At 46.9% G+C, this 25133-nt stretch overlaps 1 protein-coding gene across 1 annotated transcript in view; it reads left to right on the top strand.

The window, feature by feature from the left end:
* The window catches only part of bmf2 (BCL2 modifying factor 2), a 42392-nt gene extending 20242 nt beyond the window's left edge, over nt 1-22150 (top strand). Inside the window, exon 3 of the mRNA XM_055640850.1 lies at nt 18275-22150. Coding sequence (XP_055496825.1) covers nt 18275-18388 — 114 coding nt within the window. The 3' untranslated portion in view covers nt 18389-22150. The remainder of the gene's footprint in view (nt 1-18274) is intronic.
* The last annotated feature ends 2983 nt before the right edge of the window (nt 22151-25133 follow it).

The raw sequence follows: 25133 nt of genomic DNA, 5'->3' as shown, positions 1-25133 counted from the left end.
TCTGTGTGGAAGTTATTCCCCTTCTTCCTTATTAATTGCAGCTGTTTAGTTTAGAGATACAGTGCGGAAACAGGCCCTACGGCTCACCGAGTCCGCGCGGACCAGCGATCACCCCCAACATTAACGCTATCCTGCACACGCTAGGGGCAATTTACACATACACCAAGTCAATTAACCTACATACCCGTAAGTCTTTGGAGTGTGGGAGGAAACAAAAGATCTCGGAGAAAACCCACGCAGTCACGGGGAGAATGTACAAACTCCGTACAGACAGCATCCGTAGTCAGGAATTAACTCGGGTCTCTGGCGCTGCAAGCGCTGTAAGGAAGCAACTCTACCGCTAAGCCACCGTGATTCTCTTATCATCCAAAGATATCCAGGCTGGGTTTGCACAACAGTTCCTGGATATTGTAAAACCTGCCAGTTGCCTGTTCCTTATAACAAGTCAAGTTGAGTTTATTGTCATAAGGTACAAGTACATACCTCCAAGGGCACAAGCAGAAGCAAGAGGCGACCCTTGAATACTCAAAGCACACCTGACTTTGGCTTTGTGATTATTTATTTTAGAGATACAGCGTGGAAACAGGCTCTTCGGCCCACCAAGTCCATGCCGACTATCGACCACTCTTATACTAGTTCTATGTTATGCCACTTAACTAATTAACCTACAAACCTGAAAGTCTTTGGAGTATGGGAGGACACCAGAGCAGCGGGATAAAACCCCTGCGGTCACAGGGAGAAGGTACAAACTCCCTACATTCAGCCCTATAGTCAGGTTCGAACCCAGGTCTTTGGCACAGTGAGGCAGCAACCCTACCACTGTGCCACTGTACCACCCGTGTCTTGGCATCTCGGACAGAGTAAAGACAGAGGCCACTGACCACTGTCCACTGGTGGAAAAAAACATGACCCTTCCCCCTCCACCAAATGCTGGGAGCTGGGAGCATGAAATGAGCTGGGAATTCCTAGGCTTACATGCAAGCTACACTAGATTGGAAAAAAATCCAAGTGAATCACTGCCTTACCTGATGCTGCCTGACGAGGCTTACCTGGGCTCACCTAAATCCGGGGCACTCCAGTACCGAATAGTGAAAGGCCTGGATAGAGTGGATGTGGAGAGGATGTTTCTACTAGCGGGAGAGTCTAGGACTAGAGGTCATAGCCTCAGAATTAAAGGATGTTCCTTTAGGAAGGAGATGAGGAGGTATTTCTTTAGTCAGAAGGTGGTGAATCTGTCATAAGGTACAGGTACATCAATGGATCATTTTAAGGCAGAGGTAGATAGATTCTTGATTCACACTGGTGTCAGGAGTTATGGGGAGAAGTCAGGAGAATGGGGTTAAGATGGAAAGATAGTGGTGGAGTAGACTTGATGGGCTGGAATAGCCTAATTCTGCTCCTATCACTTACAAACTTGTGAACATCCAACATGTAAACCAGATTTTAGACTGTGCTAATGGCACCAAAATATGGCCACTCGTGCATGTGTAGCTTTGCAAAAAAGAACTTCACAGTGCAGGGTATACATGATAATAAAGAACTTGTGAATATGCAGCAGCACACACACTAGCTAACACTCAGTGAGGCAGGGAGAGGTATGGGGGGAACAAGCAGTGAGTAGAGCTGCATCAGGACACGGATGGGGTGAGGTGAGGTGATCTCAATGCATTTTTAGCGTGAGGTAATATCCTGATGTCTTACCTCAAACACTCACTTTGAATCACTCCAATCTCCACTGCCTTATCATCAAATTCTTATCAGCACCGACCACGATGAGCAGTCTTACACAATGGTGCTTTTGTAAATGGTGCGTGTAACAGATTAGCGCTGTGGAGACTGCTCCCGGCTGCCTGTAATGTCTGTGTTGATGTTCTGCACTATATTTAGGTGGTGAGTCATTGCCTGGGCTGTCGACATGATTTGCCACAGAGTCTGCGAGAGTCAGCCTGTTTTTCTGTCGGTGTGCGTCCGTCCGTCCGTCCACGTGCGGCAAGTCAGTGTTGAGAAACAAATGCCCGAGGGGGGCTCGGTGTGTGCGGCCCGACCATGCTCACACCCCGGCACTGACAAAACCATGAGAGGAGAAGATCAGGAGGATGCACTCGCCCAGAGTCGGGGAATCAAGAACCAAGAGTCAAGAGTGTTTTATTGCCATATGCCCCACATAGAACAATGAAATTCCTACTTGCAGTGGCACAACAGAACACTGGATCACTGGAAGGTTTAATGTGAGGGCGGAAAGATTGAATAGGAACCTGATTGGTAAAGTTTTCACACAAAGGGTGGTGGGTGTATGGAACAAGCTGCCAGAGGAGGTAGTTGAGGCAGGTACTATCACAATGTTTAAAAAACATTTAGACAGGTCGTTGGATAGGACTGGTTTAGAGGGATAAGGGCCAAACATAGGCAGGTGTGACAAGTGTAGATGGGGCATGTTGGTTGGTGTGGGCAAGTTGGGCTGAAGGGCCTGTTTCCACACTGTATGACTGGTGGTAGCTCATTCAGAGTATCCCTACTTTACACATGCTGAATGGGAACTCACCCCCAGGGACCATGCAGTGCGGAGCCACATGCAGCAGTATCCTTTATCCCTTCGGCACCTTATCCCACCCCTTACCCCTACGGCTCACCGAGTCCGCGCGGACCAGCGATCACCCCCAACATTAACGCTATCCTACACACGCTAGGGGCAATTTACACATACACCAAGTCAATTAACCTACATACCCGTAAGTCTTTGGAGTGTGGGAGGAAACAAAAGATCTCGGAGAAAACCCACGCAGTCACGGGGAGAATGTACAAACTCCGTACAGACAGCACCCGTAGTCAGGAATTAACTCGGGTCTCTGGCGCTGCAAGCGCTGTAAGGAAGCAACTCTACCGCTAAGCCACCGTGACGCTCTTATTATCCAAAGATATCCAGGCTGGGTTTGCACAACAGTTCCTGGATATTGTATAGAGTGGGGGACAAGGGATTGCTGCAGTCTATATGTTGACCCAAGGATCGACAAAGGCTGGTTGATCAAAAGAGACACAATGAGCTGGATGTTGCTGCTTCAGTCGCGGCTGCAGGTTCCCGAAGACAGGATGGGAAAAGAGAAAAGGAGAGCGAGGGAGGAGGGGGTGAGAGGAGTCAGAGATGTGTGGTTGGGCCATGCTTCCCAAGGCCACGGGTACTTCTCTCTCCCACACCCACTTGCCGCAGATGAAAGAAAAGGCGGCCGCCTGAGACTTTGGAGTGGAAGGGCCGTGGAAGGAAGAATGGGGGTGGGGAACAGAGAGGTAATTCCGCTTAGTTACCATGAACTGTGGTAGTTAATGTTGTGCCTGTGTGTGTGTGTCGTCACATGTGTTGGTACCAACCCTATGCTTCAAGCTAAAGTGATGCAAGCAGTGACCAGTACATTGGGTCTGGCTAATGTGACCCAAATGGCACTGAGCATTTCAACAGTGGACAGTGTGACTTCTGTGAGGACCATCATCACTGTGACTGTGGCTAGTGGATCATGTGTGTGGGGACCATCATCACTGTGACTGTGGCTAGTGGATCATGTGTGTGGGGACCATCATCACTGTGACTGTGGCTAGTGGATCATGGAGGGGACCATCATCACTGTGACTGTGGCTAGTGGATCATGGAGGGGACCATCATCACTGTGACTGTGGCTAGTGGATCATGGAGGGGACCATCATCACTGTGACTGTGGCTAGTGGATCATGGAGGGGACCATGAATCACTGTGACTGTGGCTAGTGGATCATGTGTGTGGGGACCATCATCACTGTGACTGTGGCTAGTGGATCATGTGTGTGGGGACCATCATCACTGTGACTGTGGCTAGTGGATCATGTGTGTGGGGACCATCATCACTGTGACTTTTGCTAGTGGATCATGTGTGAGGGGACCATCATCACTGTGACTGCCACTAGTGGATCATGTGTGAGGACCATCATCACTGTGACTGTGGATATTGGATCATGTGTGTGGGGACCATCATCACTGTGACTGTGGCTAGTGGATCATGTGTGTGGGGACCATCATCACTGTGACTGCCACTAGTGGATCATGGAGGGGACCATCATCACTGTGACTGCCGCTAGTGGATCATGTGTGTGGGGGACCATCATCACTGTGACTGTGGCTAGTGGATCATGTGTGTGGGGACCATCATCACTGTGACTGTGGCTAGTGGATCATGTGTGTGGGGACCATCATCACTGTGACTGTGGCTAGTGGATCATGGAGGGGACCATGTACCACTGTGACTGTGGCTAGTGGATCATGGAGGGGACCATGAATCACTGTGACTGCCGCTAGTGGATCATGGAGGGGACCATCATCACTGTGACTGCCGCTAGTGGATCATGGAGGGGACCATGTATCACTGTGACTGCCGCTAGTGGATCATGTGTGTGGGGACCATCATCACTGTGACTGCCGCTAGTGGATCATGTGTGTGGGGACCATCATCACTGTGACTGTGGCTAGTGGATCATGGAGGGGACCATGTACCACTGTGACTGTGGCTAGTGGATCATGGAAGGGACCATGAATCACTGTGACTGCCGCTAGTGGATCATGGAGGGGACCATCATCACTGTGACTGCCGCTAGTGGATCATGGAGGGGACTATGAATTATGTTGACATGTTTCCTGTATTACAAAATTACTTCATAGATTTAGTTTAGCGATACAGCCCACTGAGTCCTGATTAATACAGGTGCCAGAGACTATGGGGAGAAGGCAGGAGAACGGGGCTAGGAGGGAGAGATAGATTGAATGGTGGAGTAGACTCGATGGGCCGAATGGCCTAATTCTACTCCTGTTGCTTATGACCTTATGAGCCCATGCGTACCATTGATCACCTGCTCACGCTAGTTCTATGTTATCCCACATTTGCATCCACTTCCTACACATTACGGGCAATTAAACTACCAACCCGCACGTCTTTGGGATGTGGGAGGAAAGCGGAGCACCCAATGTATATCCACGCGGCCATAGGGAGAACGTGCAAACTCCGCACACAGACAGAGCCCCAGGTCAGGATCTAATCCAGGTTTCTGGTGCTGGGTGGCAATGGCTCCAGCAGCTACATCAGTGTGCTGTTCCTGGATGGAAAGCATTTTTATGAGGTTTTGATAAGGAGGCGACAGGTGGTTTTGAAATAAATATTTTTGTGTTAACACCTGCCTAAGGAGGCTGGTGTGATATGTGGTAACTCATGCACTTACATGTAGTGTCTATCATGGAGCATGAGAAATGAGCTGGCTGTAACTACCGCGATGTTTGCCGTCATTCTGGGCAGAACCATGGATTATGGTTATCGACACAAAATGCTGGAGTAACAGCGGGTCAGGCAGCATCTGAGGAGTAAAGGAATAGGTGACGTTTTGGGTCGGAACCCTTCCTCAGAGTTGGATAGAACTCTTAGGGCTAACGGAATCAAGGGATATGGGGAGAAAGCAGGAACGGGGTACTGATTTTGGATGATCACCCATGATCATATTGAATGGCGGTGCTGGCTCGAAGGGTTGAATGGCCTTCTCTTCCACCTATTTTCTATGTTTCTATGAGCCACTTGTCCATCTTAAACCTGTGCCAGTGATTTCTACCAGCAAAGTGCCTCAGTCCCACTTGACAGGAAGTATTTGTTGATACTCCGTCTGCTCTGTGCAGGATATGACGTCATTGTCCTATTGTGCTGAGACTGCGAGGAGAGGAATGATAGACAATCTCGCGTGACACCTGCGATAATGTTGCCCGTCTGTGAGCTGAGCATTTGTGTTCACAAAGCTTGGCTCCAGGCCATTTCTCTGCAATGCTTTCCCCGCAGAACTCCACTTCACAACAACCAGTGATTATTGCCTCTCACCTGGCTACTTCAGGCCGTCTCTGGAACTGCAGGCCTGTTAAAAGAGTCAAGGAGTCACACAGACAGCACAGAAACAGGCCCTTCCGACCACCAAGTCCAACCCGGCCACCAAGCACCCATTTACAGTAATCATGCAAAGGGCTGAAGGGCCTGTTCTCATCCTTTCTAATTCATAGTCATAGAGTCATACAGTGTGGAAACAGGCCCTTCGGCCCAACTTGTCCACGCTGACCAACGTGCACTAGTCCCACCTGCCTGTGTTTGGCACATATCCCTCTAAATCGATCTTGTTCATGTACCTGTCTTAATATTTCTTAAACATTGCGATAGCCCCTGTGATAGACACAAAACGCTGGAGTAACTCATCGGGATAGCAGCATCTCTGGAGTGAAGGAATGGGTGACTGCCTCAACTACCTCCTCTGGCAGCTCGTTCCATACACCCACACTCCTTTGTGTGAAAATGTTATCCCTCATTTCCTATTAAATATTTCCCCCCCACCTAGCCTTATTCCTATATTCCTTGGTTCTCGATTCCCCTACTCTGAGCAAGAGACTCTGTGCGTTTCCCCAATCTGTTCCTCTCATGATTTTGTACACCTCTATAAGATCACCCCTCATTCTCCTGCACTCCATGGAATAAAGTCCTAGCCTGCTCTATGACTCCTTCAGTCCCCCGGAGTAGGCAGGTACCGGGAGGGAGTCGCTGGAGATATTGGACGTGAGGAGCAAGGGGTGGTAGGAGGGTGAACCAGAGTATTGTCTCCAGTGCCTTCCAGGTCAGCTGCAGGAGGTGCCCCCGGGACACAAAGACGGCCAGGCGAGGAGATGGACATTGGGTCAAAAGTGTCGGAGGAAGGCCCTGTAGGAGCCTGGGGTTTACCAGGATCGGGAACCGCTCCGGTAGACCGAGTGTGTGAGCAAACTGGGTCTACTTTGGACTTTTGAAATGGCACCAAAACATGGAATGTGTAAATATGCAAATATATTTTCACAGTGCAGTTGCACATGTGACAAATAAAGCAACATTAAGGCACCCCTGAGGATTTTGAGGAACTAAGGCATTCCCCCCTATTCAAGTGGCTGTCCACTCCACATAGCCTAACACACACCAGGTGAGCAATGGCACAAAGGCAGCCACAGCACGTCCAGAGGCTCAGTGAAGCCACCGTAAGATAGTTCAATGTTTGATGTTTGATGTCCACACTCACAATGGTGGCTCTCTGCATTATCTTCCAGCCAAGGGCACCTTGCATTGTTATCTACCACTCTCTGAATTAGTTGGCTATTAGAGGTAGAATAGAGATAAAACTACCGAGATAGCAGGAACACCAGGGTGAAAACCAAACCTGTGACAATTACAGTTTTACAGTTTAGTTTATTGTCACATGTGCAGAGGTAGCTCAGGGGAAGCAGAACCAAGGGATATGGTGAGAAGGCAGGAACGGGGTTCTGATTGTGGATGATCAGCAATGATCACATTGAATGGCGGTGCTGGCTCGAAGGGCCGAATGGCCTACTCCTGCACCTATTGTCTATGAGGTACACTGAAAAGCTTCCTCATCATCAATTGCACATATGCTGGGAGCTTGCAAAATTCAATCATTTCTGGACATCCATCCGCAAGTGTATTTCATCCTTTGGAACCACACAGTCCTGGAACCCAAGGTGCCGTGCAGCAGAGGCTTCCCGTTGTGCCAAAGGCTTTGGGCTAGTAGGAGCGAGAGGATGAGGAAGGTGGCAAGGGTGAGGAACAACTGTCTCGGCAACTGCAACTCGCATCCACAAAGAGTAAATCTCGCTGGATCTGCTGTGAAGCAGCATTTGTTCCTGGGTAGGTTTTTCTTATCTCCCCCTCCCCTCCTCTCCCCATATCATCAGCCCACTTATTCAAAACTCACTCCCCCACTAACAGGTTCGCACCTTACAAATAACCTTCAATCAATGGAACCACTTTCACCTCCAACTGCAAGCTGCACTGCAACTAGAAGCGATCTCCAGAAATCTATCGTGGACAGAGACTTTCTCATTAACAGTAAACTGGAACTACCACTTCAGTTCTCAGTTTCAGCCAGACTGTGCTGCAAAACCACAGACATCATTGAATAAACCCATCCATCATCATGGCCACCGAGTGTGACAGAAAATACGAATGTTCTTCCTGATTGTCCAAACTGCCCTTGGGCCAAACACCTGCTGCATCTTGAACGCTTCTCAGCGTCCGAACACCTTCAAGACACAAGCTCATCCCATTTGCAAAGCTTACAGGTCTCATCAGATCATTCGGTTGAGGCCACTTGCAGTCGAGTGCGCTAATGTCTGTTTAGAATCAGTGCAATACTTTAGACTTTAGAGATATAACGCTGAAAAAGGCCCTTTGGCCCATAAAGTCCGTGCCAACCAGCGATCCCCATACACTAGCATTATCCCACACACAAGAGCCAATTTATAATTTTACTGAAGCCAATTGGCCTACAAGCCTGTACGTCTTTGGAGTGTGGGAGGGAAACTGGAGTGCCCAGAGAAAACCCATGCGGTCACAGGGCGAGCGTACAAACTCTGTACAGACAGCGCCCGTAGTCAAGATCGAACCCGGGTCTCTGGCGCTGTAAGGCAGCAACTCTACCGCTGCACCACTGTGCTGCCCTAAATGTATTCACAATGTGTCGTTTTCATGGGAGAAAAGAATCACAGGCTGTGGAGAATCCATTATAATTTATATCTAAATTTATATACATATACATACATATACACACAGACACGCACACTTAAGGTGGTCCTGCCGCATTGTTGAGCCACAAATATTATACCTCATTGTCATGTGATTGCAAAGAGAACTCGTACAGGCTGCAAACTTTTGCAAATATTGACTTCAGAAACCAGTTGTCTTTTGAAACCAACGCTGGGGTGATGAGTTTACATTGAAACTAATGGCTCAGGAGTGACTCAGACAATTTCAAAAGTTTTCAACCTCAAGAGCTCTCAATGATTGGAAATCATTTAAAAACAAATCCTGCAGATGGTGGATATCGAAAGTAAAAAATGCAGAAATGCAGTTAAAAAATTTGGAGAGATATGGAACAAATGAATGAAGGATATGCAAAAAAGTAACGATGATAAAGGAAACAGGCCATTGTCTGCAGTGGGCTAGGGGAAAACCAGTTACAGACAATGAGACCTGTTGGACGGGGATCGGGGTTATACTCTACTGGACGGTTTGTAAAATAAATAATTTTACTGTGTTAGCACCGTACATGTGACAATAGAAACACCATTGAACCATTGGAGAGAGTTGGAAATGAGCTCTCTTGGCTACAGATGCAGTCTCTGCAGATTAAGGCACTTGTATCTCTAAGTGAGGTTTTGCTAAGGTACAGTGAGAAGATTTAGGACTAGCTTGGGTTCTGCTGATGTCCGAGGCTGGCCTGGCCCAGCACATAGACACAAAAAGCTGGAGTAACTCAGCTGGCCAGAGCATCTCTAGAGAAAGAGAATAGGTGACGATTTGCAGGGCTGCCAACTCTCAGGCATTGAATGTGAGAATCACGCATTTGGCCAAATTCTCACTCTCTCACGCTGATCACAAATTTGTCACGTTCTGTCGTAAGAAATTCTGTGATCAATGAAAATTTCAAAACTCATATCAAGGGCATGGGCCGCGGGTGTTGGAGAGCCGGGGCTGAGGGAGGGATGGAAGCAGAAGCAGCAGCGGGGACAGATGCGGACGGGGAGCCGGGGCTGGGCTGGCGAGTGTTTGCTGGGCTGGCGAGCGTTTGCCGGCCATGGAGCAGCCGCAGTACAAGAGTCCCGGGCCGTCGTAGTCGTCGGAAGCGAATTCGCCCAGGTGACCGGCATGGATCAGGCTGCGGCTTGGTGTATCCTGGTGGACAACCAGTGGCTGCTGAAAGTAAGTACCAAGCACTGGGTAGAAACGGTGGAAGATAGTGGCCTTCATATGCGGGTGTTTGGAGAAAGCATCCTGCTTGCCTGCTAGATTTACACTTACTGTAACTGCAGGAAAAATGTTCCCGATGTTGGTGGAGTTCAGAACCAGGGGTCAGTTTAAGAATAAAGGGAAGGCCAGTTAGGACTGAGATGAGGAGAAACTTTCTTCAAGCAGAGAGTTGTGAATCTGTGGAATTCTCTGCCACAGAAGGCAGTGGAAGCCAATTCACTGGATGTTTTCAAGAGAGAGTTACATTTAGCTCTTTGGGTTAGCAAAATCAAGGGATATGGGGCAAAACAGGAAGGGGTACTAATTTTAGATAAACAGCCATAATCATATTGAATGGCAGTGCTGGCTCGAAGGGCCGAATGGCCTATTCCTGCACTTATTTTCTATGTTTCTATGCTTGAGTATATGGCAACTTGATTTTGAAGCATTCATGCATAGTGGAGGTATAATATAGTCATAGAGTGATACAGTGTGAAAACAGGCCCTTCGGCGTAACTTGCCCACACCCGCCAACATGTCCCAGCTACACTACCTGCTTTTGGTTCACATCTGTCCTATCCATGTCCAGGGCCGTCTTAACGCATGGGCACGCTGGGCAGTTGCCCAGGGACCCACGAGCAAAGGGGTCCCATGCTAATTTATGTATTGTAGAATGTTATTGTAGAACATGAAAACGGAGAAGAACGTCGCAAATGCATGGCGGCAAATTTGACTCGGCATAAAGAAAGTGTAGGGGGCCCAGTGCACTGCTTTGCCCGGGGGCCTATAATGCTGTTAAGACGGCCCTGTCCATGTATCAGTCTAACTGTTTCTTAAATGTTGGGATAGTCCCTGCCTCAACTACCTCCTCTGGCAGCTTGTCCCATACACCCACCACCTTTTGTGTGGAAAAAGTTACCCCTTAAAAAGTTACCTTTTAAAAATACTTCATACAAAAAACATTGAAATCATATTTCTACAATGCACTAAAACATGATTTGAATACATCAAATTTCAAAAAGTCCCTACCATGGGAGGGGGGTGGGGGGGGGCAACCCCCTCCCACACCCTCCCCCCACTTGGTTGCTCCACTCCCTTGCCGGGTATCATTAAGGCCAGTGATCAGTGATTGCACAGCCCCCCCACTTTCAAAACCGCTCTGCGGCCCCTGGTTCAGGCAGAGAGCACTACCAGATGTGAGAGGGGAACTGAGGCCAGTTGTCCGTGATGTCTGGATCCCAATGCTCAGCATTCGTGTTTCGGAGTTGGCTGATGTTATTGATTTGTAATTAGCCTGATTTATAATTAGTCGACAAAACCTTAATTTATTCATCCGGAATATCCAGGGAGATGGGATAAATATAATATTAAAATGACATGCAAGGTGTCAGGCTGTCTGCCACAACATACAGCCCCGATAACCCATTATTTCCTTCAATTAAATATTGGGAAGGTAGCACTGTTGTCATTTGCCACTCAACTATTTTGTTTGTTTACCTCACTGACTATTTCTAAACCCTTGGACTGCATTTCGGAAAAGTCCCAGCTGAAAGGAAGACAGCAAAATACTGAAAATATTGGGGGTGAAAATGACTTTCGGGACAGTTTGTTAGGAAAATGAAGGAAATGGTAACAGAATACTTATACAGCTGAGTGAGTATAATTTTATGGATGAGAAATTGTGTTCAACCAATTGATGACTTCTTTGGCAAAATAACTAGCATGTTGGATAACATAGAAACATAGAAACATAGAAAATAGGTGCAGGAGTAGGCCATTCGGCCCTTCGAGCCTGCACCGCCATTCAATATGATCATGGCTGATCATCCAACTCAGTATCCTGTACCTGCCTTCTCTCCATACCCCCTGATCCCTTTAGCCACAAGGGCCACATCTAACTCCCTCTTAAATATAGCCAATGAACTGGCCTCAACTACCTTCTGCAGCAGAGAATTCCAGAGATTCACCACTCTCTGTGTGAAAAAAGTTTTCCTCATCTCGGTCCTAAAAGATTTCCCCCTTATCCTTAAACTGTGACCCCTTGTTCTGGACTTCCACAACATCGGGAACAATCTTCCTGCATCTAGCCTGTCCAACCCCTTAAGAATTTTGTAAGTTTCTATAAGATCCCCCCCTCAATCATCTAAATTCTAGCGAGTACAAACCGAGTCTATCCAGTCTTTCTTCATATGAAAGTCCTGACATCCCAGGAATCAGTCTGATGAACCTTCTCTGTACTCCCTCTATGGCAAGAATGTCTTTCCTCAGATTAGGAGACCAAAACTGTACGCAATACTCCAGGTGTGGTCTCACCAAGACCCTGTACAACTGCAGTAGAACCTCCCTGCTCCTATACTCAAATCCTTTTGCTATGAATGCTAACATACCATTCGCCTTCTTCACTGCCTTCTGCACCTGCATGCCTACTTTTAATGACTGGTGTACCATGACACCCAGGTCTCGTTGCATCTCCCCCTTTTCTAATCGGCCACCATTCAGATAATAATCTACTTTCCTGTTTTTTGCCACCAAAGTGGATAACCTCACACTTATCCACATTATACTGCATCTGCCATGCATTTGCCCACTCACCCAGCCTATCCAAGTCACCTTGCAGCCTCCTAGCATCCTCCTCACAGCTAACATTGCCCCCCAGCTTCATGTCATCCGCAAACTTGGAGATGTTGCATTCAATTCCCTCGTCCAAATCATTAATATATATCGTAAATAGTTGGGGTCCCAGAACTGAGCCTTGCGGTACCCCACTAGTCACTGCCTGCCATTGTGAAAAGGACCCGTTTACTCCTACTCTTTGCTTCCTGTCTGCCAACCAGTTCTCTATCCACATCAATACTGAACCCCCAATACCGTGTGCTTTAAGTTTGTATACTAATCTTTTATGTGGGACCTTGTCAAAAGCCTTCTGAAAGTCCAGATATAACACATCCACTGGTTCTCCCTTATCCACTCTACTAGTTACATCCTCGAAAAATTCTATAAGATTCGTCAGACATGATTTACCCTTCATAAATCCATGCTGACTTTGTCCAATGATTTCACCACTTTCCAAATGTGCTGCTATCCCATCTTTAATAACTGATTCTAGCAGTTTCCCCACTACCGATGTTAGACCAACTGGTCTATAATAACAAGGAAGCCAATGGATGTAGCAAATTTTGTTATATAAAATTTGGTCTCTGAAGTGCCCCATAAAAGATTACTGCATTAGATAAGCACCTATAGACTTGAACATAATTGGTTAAGTCCAGGGGGTCAGATATGGGGCTTTATGTGTGGGCCAGATATATTGTCAGTGCAGAGGGACTAGGAGCAAGGCCACGTGTGCATCCAGAGTCATGGTCTGGAATAGTACTAGGTGTGCAGTCAAAGCTGGGACAATGGGAGTGTTCAGCACTGGGAACCTAAGCAGGTAAGCAGCTATGATCAGGGTAGAATAGGGGACAGGTGTAAGGCTGTACTCAGGGTCAGGAATGAGAGAAGGTATGCAACTGGAGTCAGGGTCAGGAGTAGTACCAGGTGTGCAGTGAGACCCAGGTTGGTCAACATGGACCAAGTGTTTGATTATAATCTGATTTCCATACATGAATATACTAAGATCATTCATGTGCTGCACCTGTTGATCAGAGCCTCGCTCTACTCTGGAATGTAACCTAGCCTTATTCATAGCAAATCCAATTTAAAGCATAAATATTGCATTTAAGTTAAAAGACTCGCTACAGTATGCACCACATTGCACAATTTCAAGTTGAAAAATGCAAAAACTCTATACTACTTGGAGGGGGACACACCCCCTCCCACACCCTCCTCCACCCCCCCCCCACCCCCTCCCCCACCCCCTTTGGTCGCTACGCTCCCTTGGGTTTGGTCTCTCGCAATTTCTCACTCCCACACGCGCACACACACACACACACGCACACATATGCGCACACACACACACACACACATACACATACACACACACCACACACACACACACACTCACACACAACACACACGCACACACATCCATCTGCGTGTGATGTGCTCCTCCAGCCTCTGGAGGTCCCTCTCAGTAAACTTTAGAAAAGGCTGCCTGGCCCTTGAAAATCACTGCTGCAGCCAGGCACAGGAAGCTGCACTTCCATTGTGTTAAACACTCCCGTTGAATATCACAGCACTTTTCAAAGCAGCATTGGGGAGAAATGCAACAACATTTAGAAACTGCACGCGACTGGTTAGACTTTAGTCTGAAACCCATCCAAAATTCTGGTGTCTGTCAACCTGCACTGTTCACTCACTCCAATTCCCCCATCCCCACCCCACACTTTGCCCAGGTCCATCAACACTCCAGATTTCAAACTTTCATGACTACTTAAATTCCTCCACACATGTCCCTCCCTACCTTTATAACCATTAGAAGCAGGCCCTTCAGCCCATCTCCTCAGTGCCGACCAGCGATCACCCCGTACCCTATCCTACACACTAGGGACAATTTACAATTTTACCGAAGCCAGCTAACCTATAAACTTGTACGTCTTTGGAGTGTGTGTGGAAACCGGAGCACCGGGGAAAAGGCCACGTGGTCACGGGGAGAACGTACAAACTCCGTACAGACAGCACCCGTAGTCAGGATCGAACCCGGGTTTCTGATGTGAGGCAGAAACTCTACCACTGTGCCACCGTGCAGCCCCACATCGGGACGTTTTTATGTTGAAATTATGATACAATGCAAGTTCCCCACTGATGAACTGATGTCGATGTCAGAGTAGAGAAGGTTGCAATGAGGTCATGGATGGAGATTGTGGCTCAGACTGAAGCTGAGTTTGCATTTGTTTTGTGCTCTTAACTCAAACTCACTTGTATATTGCTGAAAGCAAAGTTTGATCTGACAACACAATTGCACACATGTTTACGTAATTATATCTGTATATGAGAATTGCAATTTATAAACGCAGTTTAAAATAGTATCTTCTAATAATAAACATTTGATATTCACAAGAGTTATGTAGGACTAGTGTGGACGGGACATGTTAGTCGGCATGGGCAGGTTGGGCCGAATGGCCTGTTTCCACGCTGTATGACTTCTATTACTTTAAGAGAATTATAAAGGTTATTTAAGTTCTTTTTGGCAAGAGGACAATAATTAGCATAATGTTTTTAAGTGTAATTTGTTTAGATCACTAGATACTATCTTCCGTCCTTGGCAGTCCCTTGATGTTGAGGGTGACTCACTTCCACTGCGGCTTCTTGTGTTTTCTGAGTAGACGAGACCAATGTGGGAATCACAGATCTTGTGACAGATGAGGCATGCTCGCCTCTCTGCGCTCCTGATGCGAAGCCTCAATGCCATTCCGAATGTTCCTTCCTAACGTTGAGCGGCCATGGGCCTGAGATTCCCACTGGAGTTGTTGAATTTCTTCTAGGCCACTTTGAGCACAACCTTAAATCTTTCCCTCCCGCCATCTAGTTTGGGGCAGCATAGTGGCGCTTGACCAAGTAAAGACCTTGGTAAAGACCTTGGTAAAGACGCAGGGTGTGCATGGGACCTCCTACTGTTTATCCCCAAAATCCAGTACAATTAACAGCATTGGACACGCCGGGAATGGGAAGTGATTCTTTGACACCTTCTGTGAACCGGGATCGATCTTGACCTCTTGTGCTGTGTATGTGGTGTTTGCACGTTCTCTCTGTGATCTCCATGAGATTCGCCCGCGTGCCCTGGTTTCCTCCCGCATCCCCAAGACGTGCAGATTGGGAGGGTTATTGGCCTCTGTAAGTTGCCGCTTGTTGAGTGGTGGAATCAGAGGGAAGTTGACGGGAATGTGGGGAGAAAGAAAAATGGGATTAGTGTAGGATCAGTGCAAATGGTTGTCTCAAACTGTGTGGCCAAGAGCCTGTTTCATACCGTATTACTTTACAACACTGTGACTTTAGACTTTAGCAGGGGCGGCATGGTGGTGCAGCGGAAGAGTTGCTGCCTTATAGCGCCAGAGACCCGGGTTCGATCCTGACCACGGGTGTTGTCTGTACGGAGTTTTATGTAGTCCAACGTGACCACATGGGTTTTCTCTGGGTGCTCCGGTTTCTTCCCACACTCCAAAGATGTGCAGGTTAATTGGCTTTGGTAAAATTGTAAATTGTCCCATGTGTGTAGGATAGTGCTAGTATATGGGGATTGCTGGTCGGCACGGACCCAGTGGGCCGAAGGGCCTGTATCCACACTATCTCTAAAGTCTAAAGATACAGCATGGAAACAGGCCATTCGGCCCACCAAGTCCAGTACACTAGCACTACCCTACACACACTAGTGACAATTTACAATTTCCTGAAGCCAATTTGACCTACAAACCCGTACGTCTATGGAGTGTGGGATTAGACCAGAGCACCTGGAGAAAACCCACGAGGAGAATGTACAAACTCCGTACTGACAGCACCTGTAGTCAGGATCGAACCCGGGTCTTTGCCGCTGTGAGGCAGTGACTCTACAGCTGTGCCACCGTACCGTGGAGAATCTGACCTCCATTCAGGAAAGATGGACCCCTGACAAGAAAGTCTAGTTTGGCCGGGAGGTCATGTGATCAAAACTCAAGCGTGCACTCAAGCTGGGTTGAAGCACTGAGCCTTTGTAGTGTTTAATACTAACAACAACAGCTCCGCTGCAGGCCTGCCGTTAACAATGGCTTTTCATTTCGAAGAGCACGCTCTCCAAAGTGTTTTTCCTGTTGAGGTGAACAAGGCTGCAGTTTGTTTTGACTGGGGAATGTTTTGTAACACTATCATGCTTCAGCTCCAGGGGAGTGCTCGGCCAGAGTCCAATTGCTGAGAGAACAAGAATTAGCACAGAGAGACAAAGTGTGGAGTCGGCCGTTCCGCACCGCACCCCTGCAGATCTTTGAAAGAGTCTCCCGATTAGTTTCACCCCACTGCTCTTATGCCAAGACCTTGTTAAACTTTTCTTTTTTTCAAATTACCCATGTCCTCTGTAGAAGATGCTGTTGAATATGCTTCTGACTGGTGATTCCGCCTCACAATAACCATTAGGGTAAAAAAACAATCTCTCCTCATGTCTCCTGCCTCTATTTTTGTTGCCAAACCTGAATGTAAATCCTTTGGACTGAAGGGCTCGGGGCGGTACAGTAGCGCAGCAGTAGAGTTGCTGCCTCACAGCGCCAGAGACCCGGGTTCGATCCTGACTACGGGTGCTGTCTATACGAAGATTTACGTTCTCCCCGTGACCTGCCTGGGTTTTCTCTGAGATCTTCCGTTTTCTCCCACATGCCAAAGACATACAGGGTTGTAGGTTAATTGAGTTGGTAAATATGAAAAATTATCCATAGTGTGTGTAAGGTAGTGTTAACGTGCAGGGATCGCCTGTCGATGCACACTTGGTGGGCCGAAGGGCCTGTTTCCGCGCAGTATCTCTTTAGTAACTTGTCAGTTTCTTTGTTGAACTAAATTAAGGGGCATGCTGTAATCAAAAGCGCTTGAACAATTGGTGTTCAACTCTGATTACTGCCTCTAGTCCCCATGGAGCGAGATCCTCCCTTCCCCGTTACTTCCTGGTAATTTTGTAAACTTCTGAAAGACCCCTTTTTAAACCATATGAACTGTAAAGGGGATAATTCCGGCCAACATGTCCCTCCAGGTTATCACGTTGCAATCAAATAGATGCTAATTCCTGTGTAGGAAGGAACTGCAGATGCTGGTATGTACCAAAGGCAGACACAAAGTGCTGGGGTAACTCAACGGGTCCAAAAGCATTGACACAAAGTGCTGGAGTAAACCAGTGATGCTGCCCGACCCGCTGAGTTACTCCAGCAATTTGTGTTCTTCTTCTTCTTGCATATGGCGTGCACAGCCTAACGTTGTAGGACAACTTGTTCTATTTGATCTTATTTGATTGTGCACGCCAGATTGATTGCATTCGTTGAAACAGGGCGGACCACGTGAAGGTTGCAATCTCCCACCCCACAATTTGTGTTGACGCTGCCTGACTTGCTCATTTACCCGGAGAAACAAAGGATGTTTGTCATTTCAGGTCGGGGGTGGTCTGAAGAAGGGTCTGAACTTGCTGAAGACTCCAGCATCTGCAGTCTCTTGTGTCTCCAATGTAATTTCAATGTAAGCTCTTTACAACAGTGGCATCGTCTTGCAGAGGGTGATTCATCTCTGAAATTCTCTACGCCCAGAGGATTGTGAAGGCTGAATCACTGGGCCATTTAAAGAGAAAGTAGATACATTTTTAAAGGTAGTGGACATTGAGGGCAATGGGAAACTGACACAGAAGAGGAGATGAGGCCCGGGCACAACAACTATGATGGCATTGAACAGGTGGGGCGTGCCTGAACGGCCTAGTGGTCTACTCCTGCTCCTATTTTATCATGGTGTTAATTTTAGAGCTCTTTGGTTTTATCGTATAAGGTCAAAACTTTGTGATTTCTCAAACACTACTTTCTCCTTCTTCCGTAGCGGAACAGGAATGAAAACCGCGCCGACCATCCATTCTGGTGGAGGCTCCTTGTCCTCCTCTGTGCTTTAATCTTTGACCCGAACGAGAATGCGGAGGCCGCAGGTCAAAGGTGAGGCTGAACCCGCCCATTCCTCCCCCACCGAGCAATCAGCTGTTGGAGCGTTACCGCGAGTGGCAGTAAGCAAGAGAACAATTGGACCCGTTTGAAGATGCTCACCGCTGGTCGGATGGTGTTTTTTATATATATGAACATTCGGTGGAAATAAAGCATGGCTTGCCACTAACATCCAGTAGGCACTGTTCATCATCACGTGTTCTTCACCTGCCAACAGTGCCTCTTCCTTCAAGAGCTAGTCTCCTGACCAAGACACCTCTGAACTCTGAGAAGAGCATGTTGTGCTCCGTCCTCTCCATTCCTTCGAAGCCTCCGTTTTCCATGGCAACAAAGAAAAACCACAAGACGAGTGCATCGGTGAGGAGGAATATTGTCGAGATGCGTCTTGACCATCGGCCCACCGAAGTCGTACCAAAGAGTCTTTCGTACTTGAGCAAACAAAATGTCACTGGATCCCCAATGGTGGTTTACGTCAATCCCTTTGAGGCTTAACCTGTGTTTTGTTTCCATTCCACACCAGGTCCTGGCCCTTCGCTCCTAGCCCATCATCACCAGCACCTTCCCTACCATCATAAAGCTGTAAGATGTAACAAAGTGAACCTCCCCAAGAACCATCCTCACTAAAAGGGGGAAGGGTGAGGTGTTTAAATGTTTGTGCCCACTGATGCACCGAGATCACTGGCTGGCTCCTCTAACCCTGCTGAAAGCTTCGTTTGTCAATGGTTCATTTAGGATTTAACTTTACAAGTCACTTCTGAGACTAAAGAGTTTTAAGGCATTCAAACCTGAAATGTCCTAATTCTGGCAGGCCAGTAGTTCGGGAGTGATCAGAACGGAGGCTCCTTCCCTGGGACCTTTCCTCTCCTCTTCCCTCTCAAAGTTAATTAGCTTTTGGATAGAGCTGAAACATATTGCCGAACAATTAATTTCTTTACCAATTTTTGTTTTAAACGTGTTTGATGGACGGGAGAGAAGAAATGATAGTCAGAGATCGCAAAGGCTCCTTGAAGATGTCTACCCAAAGTCACGTTTTACAGATAACTTTCAGGGACCATATCCAAGTGCTCTTATTAAAGGAACCCTGACAGTGTGAAGCTACACTCAATGATACACGCAAGCATGAGACTCAATGAGGGAATGGTACTGGAGGGCAGGTATGGATAACATGGGTGATCATGGACTCGTTTTCCTTGGTGGCAACTGGTACTGTTTATTACACACAATATTCCAGCAAGCATACATGTGGCCTTAATCCGCCACTGCCATAACCTCCTCAACACACCCTCAACGTCCCCATTGTTAAGATGACACCTCAAGCTGAATATGACAGCATCTATAAGACAGTTTCCAATATTATGGGATGAGAGATCTAGGGTGTAAACAGTTGGAATATAAATTGCCTGGCAAACCCTCTTGTAGTTGGAACTCCAATCCAGCATATTTCAACGTTTCCAATTTGATGTGGTCATATCAGCCCAATAGTATATTCATGGAGGTGGTGGCAGATATATTGTGCCAATTGTTCTGCTGTATCTGATTGTGTCCGGCCACTGAGATTTCACCCGCCTTGCTGACTTCCTCTGCATCGCACCACGGGAGGTGCACGATTAGCACTAAGGATCTGTAGGGTTTGTGTGGCGATCCCCACCTCCGTATGTGCCTCCATGTTAACAGAGGTCGCCTGTGGACATCGAGGCTTTGATCAAGTGACAAGGTTGGGATCTTTTAATGAGCATTAAAATAGAAAAAAAGTTCTGGTGACAATATTTTGCTGAAGGATGGCTCCATGATGTTCCCTATTTCAAATATATATTTCCAAGTAAGAATGTGTGATGATATTCAGACATTCGACATAACACAGTATTTCACTAGCAATAGCACCCACACTTAAAACCAGTCAGCACACAACGGATAACATTCCCTGGTAGATGGAAGTACATTTTACGGCAGTACTTTCGCCAGTCTGCACTAGTACTTGTGTAAAGGTTCACAGACACACACACACACACGGAAATTAGAACAAATATCCACAGTATGTACAAAAGACTGTCCCAAGTGCATCAAACAAGATCTAATTCATAAAAGCTGGGTCAAGTAGCAAAGGTGGCTCACACAATGGGATAGGGTCTCAGATCAGAGACAATTGCTTATTTTAGTTCAGGAACTTGAAGGAAAAGTGGCGCCGCGGTAGAGTTACAGCCTTACTGCGCCAGAGACCCGGGTTCGATCCTAGTGCGGTTTCCTCCAACACTTCAAAAGACGGCCAGGTTTATAGGTTAATTGGCTTGTGTATGTTTTAAATTGTCCCTAGTGTGTATCATAGTGTATGGGTTGGTCGCTGGTCGGTGCAGACCCACATTGTATCTCTAAAGTCTAAAATAACATCTAATGAAAAAGACAATTAATAATAACATTGGGGCAGACATTTAGGATGACAAATCTGGAATTTTTCAAACAAACTCTTCACTAAATAAGCCTCCACAAGGTTCCGTATTTCTACACAGCCAGATCCACACAATAGCTTTTCCAACACATTGCGAGTCTAGAACAACTTCAGAGAAATGCACAACATTTGCTGGTGTAATGCAGTGGGCGAGCTGCATTTTCAGAGAAAGCAGTTTGCAAATGATGCCTTAAACCTGGTCCAAACTCTAAAGATAGACACAAAAAGCTGGAGTAACTCCGCGGGACAGGCAGCATCTCTGGAGAGAAGGAATGGGTGATGTTTCGGGTTGAGACCCTTCTTCAGACCATAGTTACTCTCTCAGATGGAAGGAGGCAACTTTGCTGCTTTGGAGGAGTTACACTGTTGTAGTGGCCACAATTTATCCCTTTGTCGGTGTCACTGGAAAGCAGATTAGCCAGCTCCTTTTGCACATGTTTTCTGGGGTCTGCAAAATGGCTTCAGTACTTTTTAATCTCACACCAGAAAATGGACTAATAAACTATTTTACTGTATGTTATTTGGTACTGGACCTCACCCTGTCCCCTTCCCCAGTAGTAATACCATTCCCTGTAAATATACAAAGTGATCTCCAGTGCTTGGTCTGTATTCCTAACTGATAAGTCTTAGGAGATGTACGGCTCAGAAACAGGCCCAGCGGCCCACCAAATCCATCTTGCCGTTACGTCCATCTATACTAATCCCGTTTACATGAATTAGTCCCATAGCCTCCTATCATCTTTGCATTATTGACCCACTGCTGAGATAGGTGATCAGTTCCATGGACAGTCAAGTGAAATGAAACCTGTATTTAGGATAACTTCTCTGTCCTCAGTTCAGGCGTGCCACTAGGAATCCACTCTACACAATCTCCCCCTCCTCCTTCTCTCTTTCTGTTCTATTTACAGCATCTCTAATTGTCCTTCAGATAGATCAAAACATTTCACTAGAGAAATAAGAGGAGGAAGGAGCTAATGAAAGGCTCCAGACATTTTAATTAGTGGGACGTGGGATGGTGTGCAGGAAGTAGTAATCTTTTTTCTGATTCCTGTTGTTGAAGCCTGCCAGTTTCAATTAACGCTTTATTCCGAATGTTTCGTCTCAGGCTATGTTTCGGATAAACATACCCCATCTCCATCTGATTGCATTGTCCCATCTATCCCCCTTGCCGTTCCCTCTTGAGGCTCTCCACCGCTTTTGCTGTCTCTACACTTCTTGATGTCTCGTTCTTTAATTCTGTATCTCTCTCTCTCTCTCTCTCTCTCTCTCTCTCACTCTCTCTCTCTCTCTCTCTCTCTCTCTCTCTCTCTCTCTCTCTTCTTCTTTCTCTCTCTCTCTCTCTCTTTATTTTTGTTGCCTCCTTCCTTTCATTCTGACCTTTTCCCGTTTATTATCTCTCGGTCAGGTCCGTTGTATCTCACAATTTATTTCATCCTTGGTTCCTTCTCTCTCTCTCCACCTTTTCAATTTCCATCTCGTCCTCCTTTGCCTCTCCTTCCTGAATCTTTCAGCAATTGGCATTGGTTGCAGCCTATTTTGTTTAGTTTATTGTCACGTCCGTTCTTTAGTGAATGAGCCATGCACTGGGGTGGGTTGTAGCAGTCTATCAAATGTTGCACAGGCAGATTGTTGAGCAGATAATGGAACCAAAGAAATACAATTTTCTATAAATCAGCACAAAATTTTCCTAACATTCAGTGAAAATTTGGCAGATCTGTGATCCAACCAGGATACCTGTCTTTGATACATGGCTGGCTAACCATTTCCTCTGCCATAAAATTAATGCTCAACATTCATCTCTAGTTTAATTTCTAACATTACTGTAATTAGTTTGCAAGATAGCCGTAGTCCTCAAAACAACCTTCTTTCCCCTGAATTTCCCCCAGATATGCTCACAGCAATCTCCTGGAGACCAGCCTTTAATTCCTGGAAACTCCATGGACAAAGTGTAGGTTTGGCAACCATCAGGAAATGGCGTGGTGATTAGACTGCGCTGAGCTTCGTCTTTGAATGGTAAAGACTATGGGATGGAGATGAGCGTTCTGTGTTTGACAGACTGAGTAGCAGTGAGCTTGAGGGTGTCACTGTCAGAATGTTTCTGAGTCTAGATGTGGCATCTTTGACAGCATGGTGGTGCAGCAGTGGAGCTGCTGCCTTACAGCGTCCGAGAACCAGGTTCGATCCTGACTACGGGTGCTGTCTGTACGGAGTTTGCACATTCTCTCTGTGACTCCACGGGTTTTCTCCGGTTTCCTCCCACACTCCAAAAACTTGCAGGCTTTGGTGAAATTGTAAAAGTGTCCCTAGTGTGTAGGATAGTGTTAGTGTGTGGTGATTGCTGGTCTGCACCGACTCGATGGGCAGAAGGGCCTGATTACGTACTGTAAAATTAAAACTAAAATGAAAATCTGCCATGAATTTGGAGGCAACTCCAAATTTGCTTCTCGAACCATGTGTTGCCTGTGACACAAATGCCCATCTAGAGCGTGAACTCATAAGGTCAAGTGATAGGAGTAGAATTAGAGCATTCGGACCATCAGGTCTACTCTGCCATTCAACCATGGCTGATCTATCTCTCCTTCCTAACCCCATTCTCCTGCCCAAGAGGCCTGTTTCCACGTTGGATTTCTGAACTAAACTAAACTAAACTAGAATAGAGCTCTCACAAAAATTATCAACATTGTCCAAAGACACATTAGCAGCAGCGCTGCGGTGATTTGCACTGAGAACCATGCACTAAAATGGGAGCTGTGTGATTCCCAATGGGAGTTTCATGGAAAGCTCCCAATGGTTGTATCATGGCTGCATTGGTCGCTGAAAGGGTGTTAGTTCTCGATAATCTGCATGAAATGCTGCCAAGGGGAGGCTTAGCGGGCACTGATAGACATACCTGCTATGAGTGTCCCCAACCCAGTTGGTCATGGGCTAGTCAAGGGGCCAGAGGTCAGAGCACACAGCCCCGACCTGAATTGTACAAAGGCATCGGACAGTGAAGGGATATCCCAAGGGAGTTCCCATTACCTTCAGCACTGGGTTCCCAGGCCAGCAGACACCGTGGGCAGTCATGTCACCGTACAGGTGCTTCGAACCATTTCTTATCATGATGTGTTCTTCGTTTCCACATCAGAGATACACCATAGAGTTATGGAGCCGTAGAAGGATGCAGCGTAGAAACATGCCCTTCAGCCCCATTTACTGTGCATTGACAATCAACCACCCATTTCACACTAATCCTCCACTAATCCTGATCCTCCAGCTCCTAAACTATACAGGTCATGCAGGAAACACGCAGGCCGCGGCTGGTGACACCATTAGATGCATGACCGACGTCAAGAAAGCACATTAAGGTGATCCCCACCCAGAATTGACTGGGGCACGTTAATAATGGGTGCGATTTCAATTGGGAAAAGGTCGTCAGTGGGGCTTTACGTGTGACGCATGCTTGAACGACGGGCGTGGAGGCTTTCAATCTCCAGGCTTTTGCAGCACAGGTCTCCTGAAGATAAACACACCTGCTCAAACATGTATTGTGCATGCAAGCACACATTTTCCTTCAGTTTCATGGAGTCATCCTTTCAGTGAATTATTTTATAGTTTCACCTTCACAAGTGCCTCGTCTGGGGAAGAAAGCAACTTTATTAAGCACCTTCCTCCTCCCCTCCCCACCTCCCAACACCTTGACACTTGATCCACCTGCAATTCTACTCTCTTCCCCCCTCCAACCCCCGCCTCTTGTAGAGTTTACTCGAGAGGAACGGCAAGAGCAAATGCTTGTCGACACACTGTTCGGGCAGCTTTCATAAGTGCAGCCATTCTTGCAGAAGTGACCAAATGTTTCCTGCAATCAATTGAACACTGAGCCAGCTACCACAGAAAGACTGCCTGGGGAATGGACAACTGATCAAGGAACTCTACAGAAGTTTGTCAATGACTGCTGACATCAGCCTTGGAAGAGGTGCAAGGGAACTTCCTTTTTTTTTGCTATAATTTATTCTGTGTAATTTATTTTTTTGTGTATTACTGATCTCGTTTTTCTAGTGTGCAATTTCTCTGCGTTTCATTGGGGCGGCTGTGCCAGCTCGAATGCAACAGCCTGATTTAATCGCGTACTGGAACTGGAACCTTAGGGTTGGAAGAAGGAGAGTGCCGTGCAATCGGAAAAACAAAGTCACGCCGACTTTACGCGGGAAAAGGCCGATGCTCCTTCTCTGAGATTACACTGAGATGTCGGGGCAGCTGCCTGCGGCACCTCAAAGAGCAGGAACGGCCCTAGTTGAGTGTGTTGAAGCAATCTTATCCA

This window comes from Leucoraja erinacea, chromosome 9, assembly GCF_028641065.1.
Source record: "Leucoraja erinacea ecotype New England chromosome 9, Leri_hhj_1, whole genome shotgun sequence".
Lineage (NCBI taxonomy): Eukaryota > Metazoa > Chordata > Chondrichthyes > Rajiformes > Rajidae > Leucoraja > Leucoraja erinaceus.
Note: the sequence above shows the minus strand (reverse complement) of the source record. Positions and strands in the feature narration are given on the sequence as shown.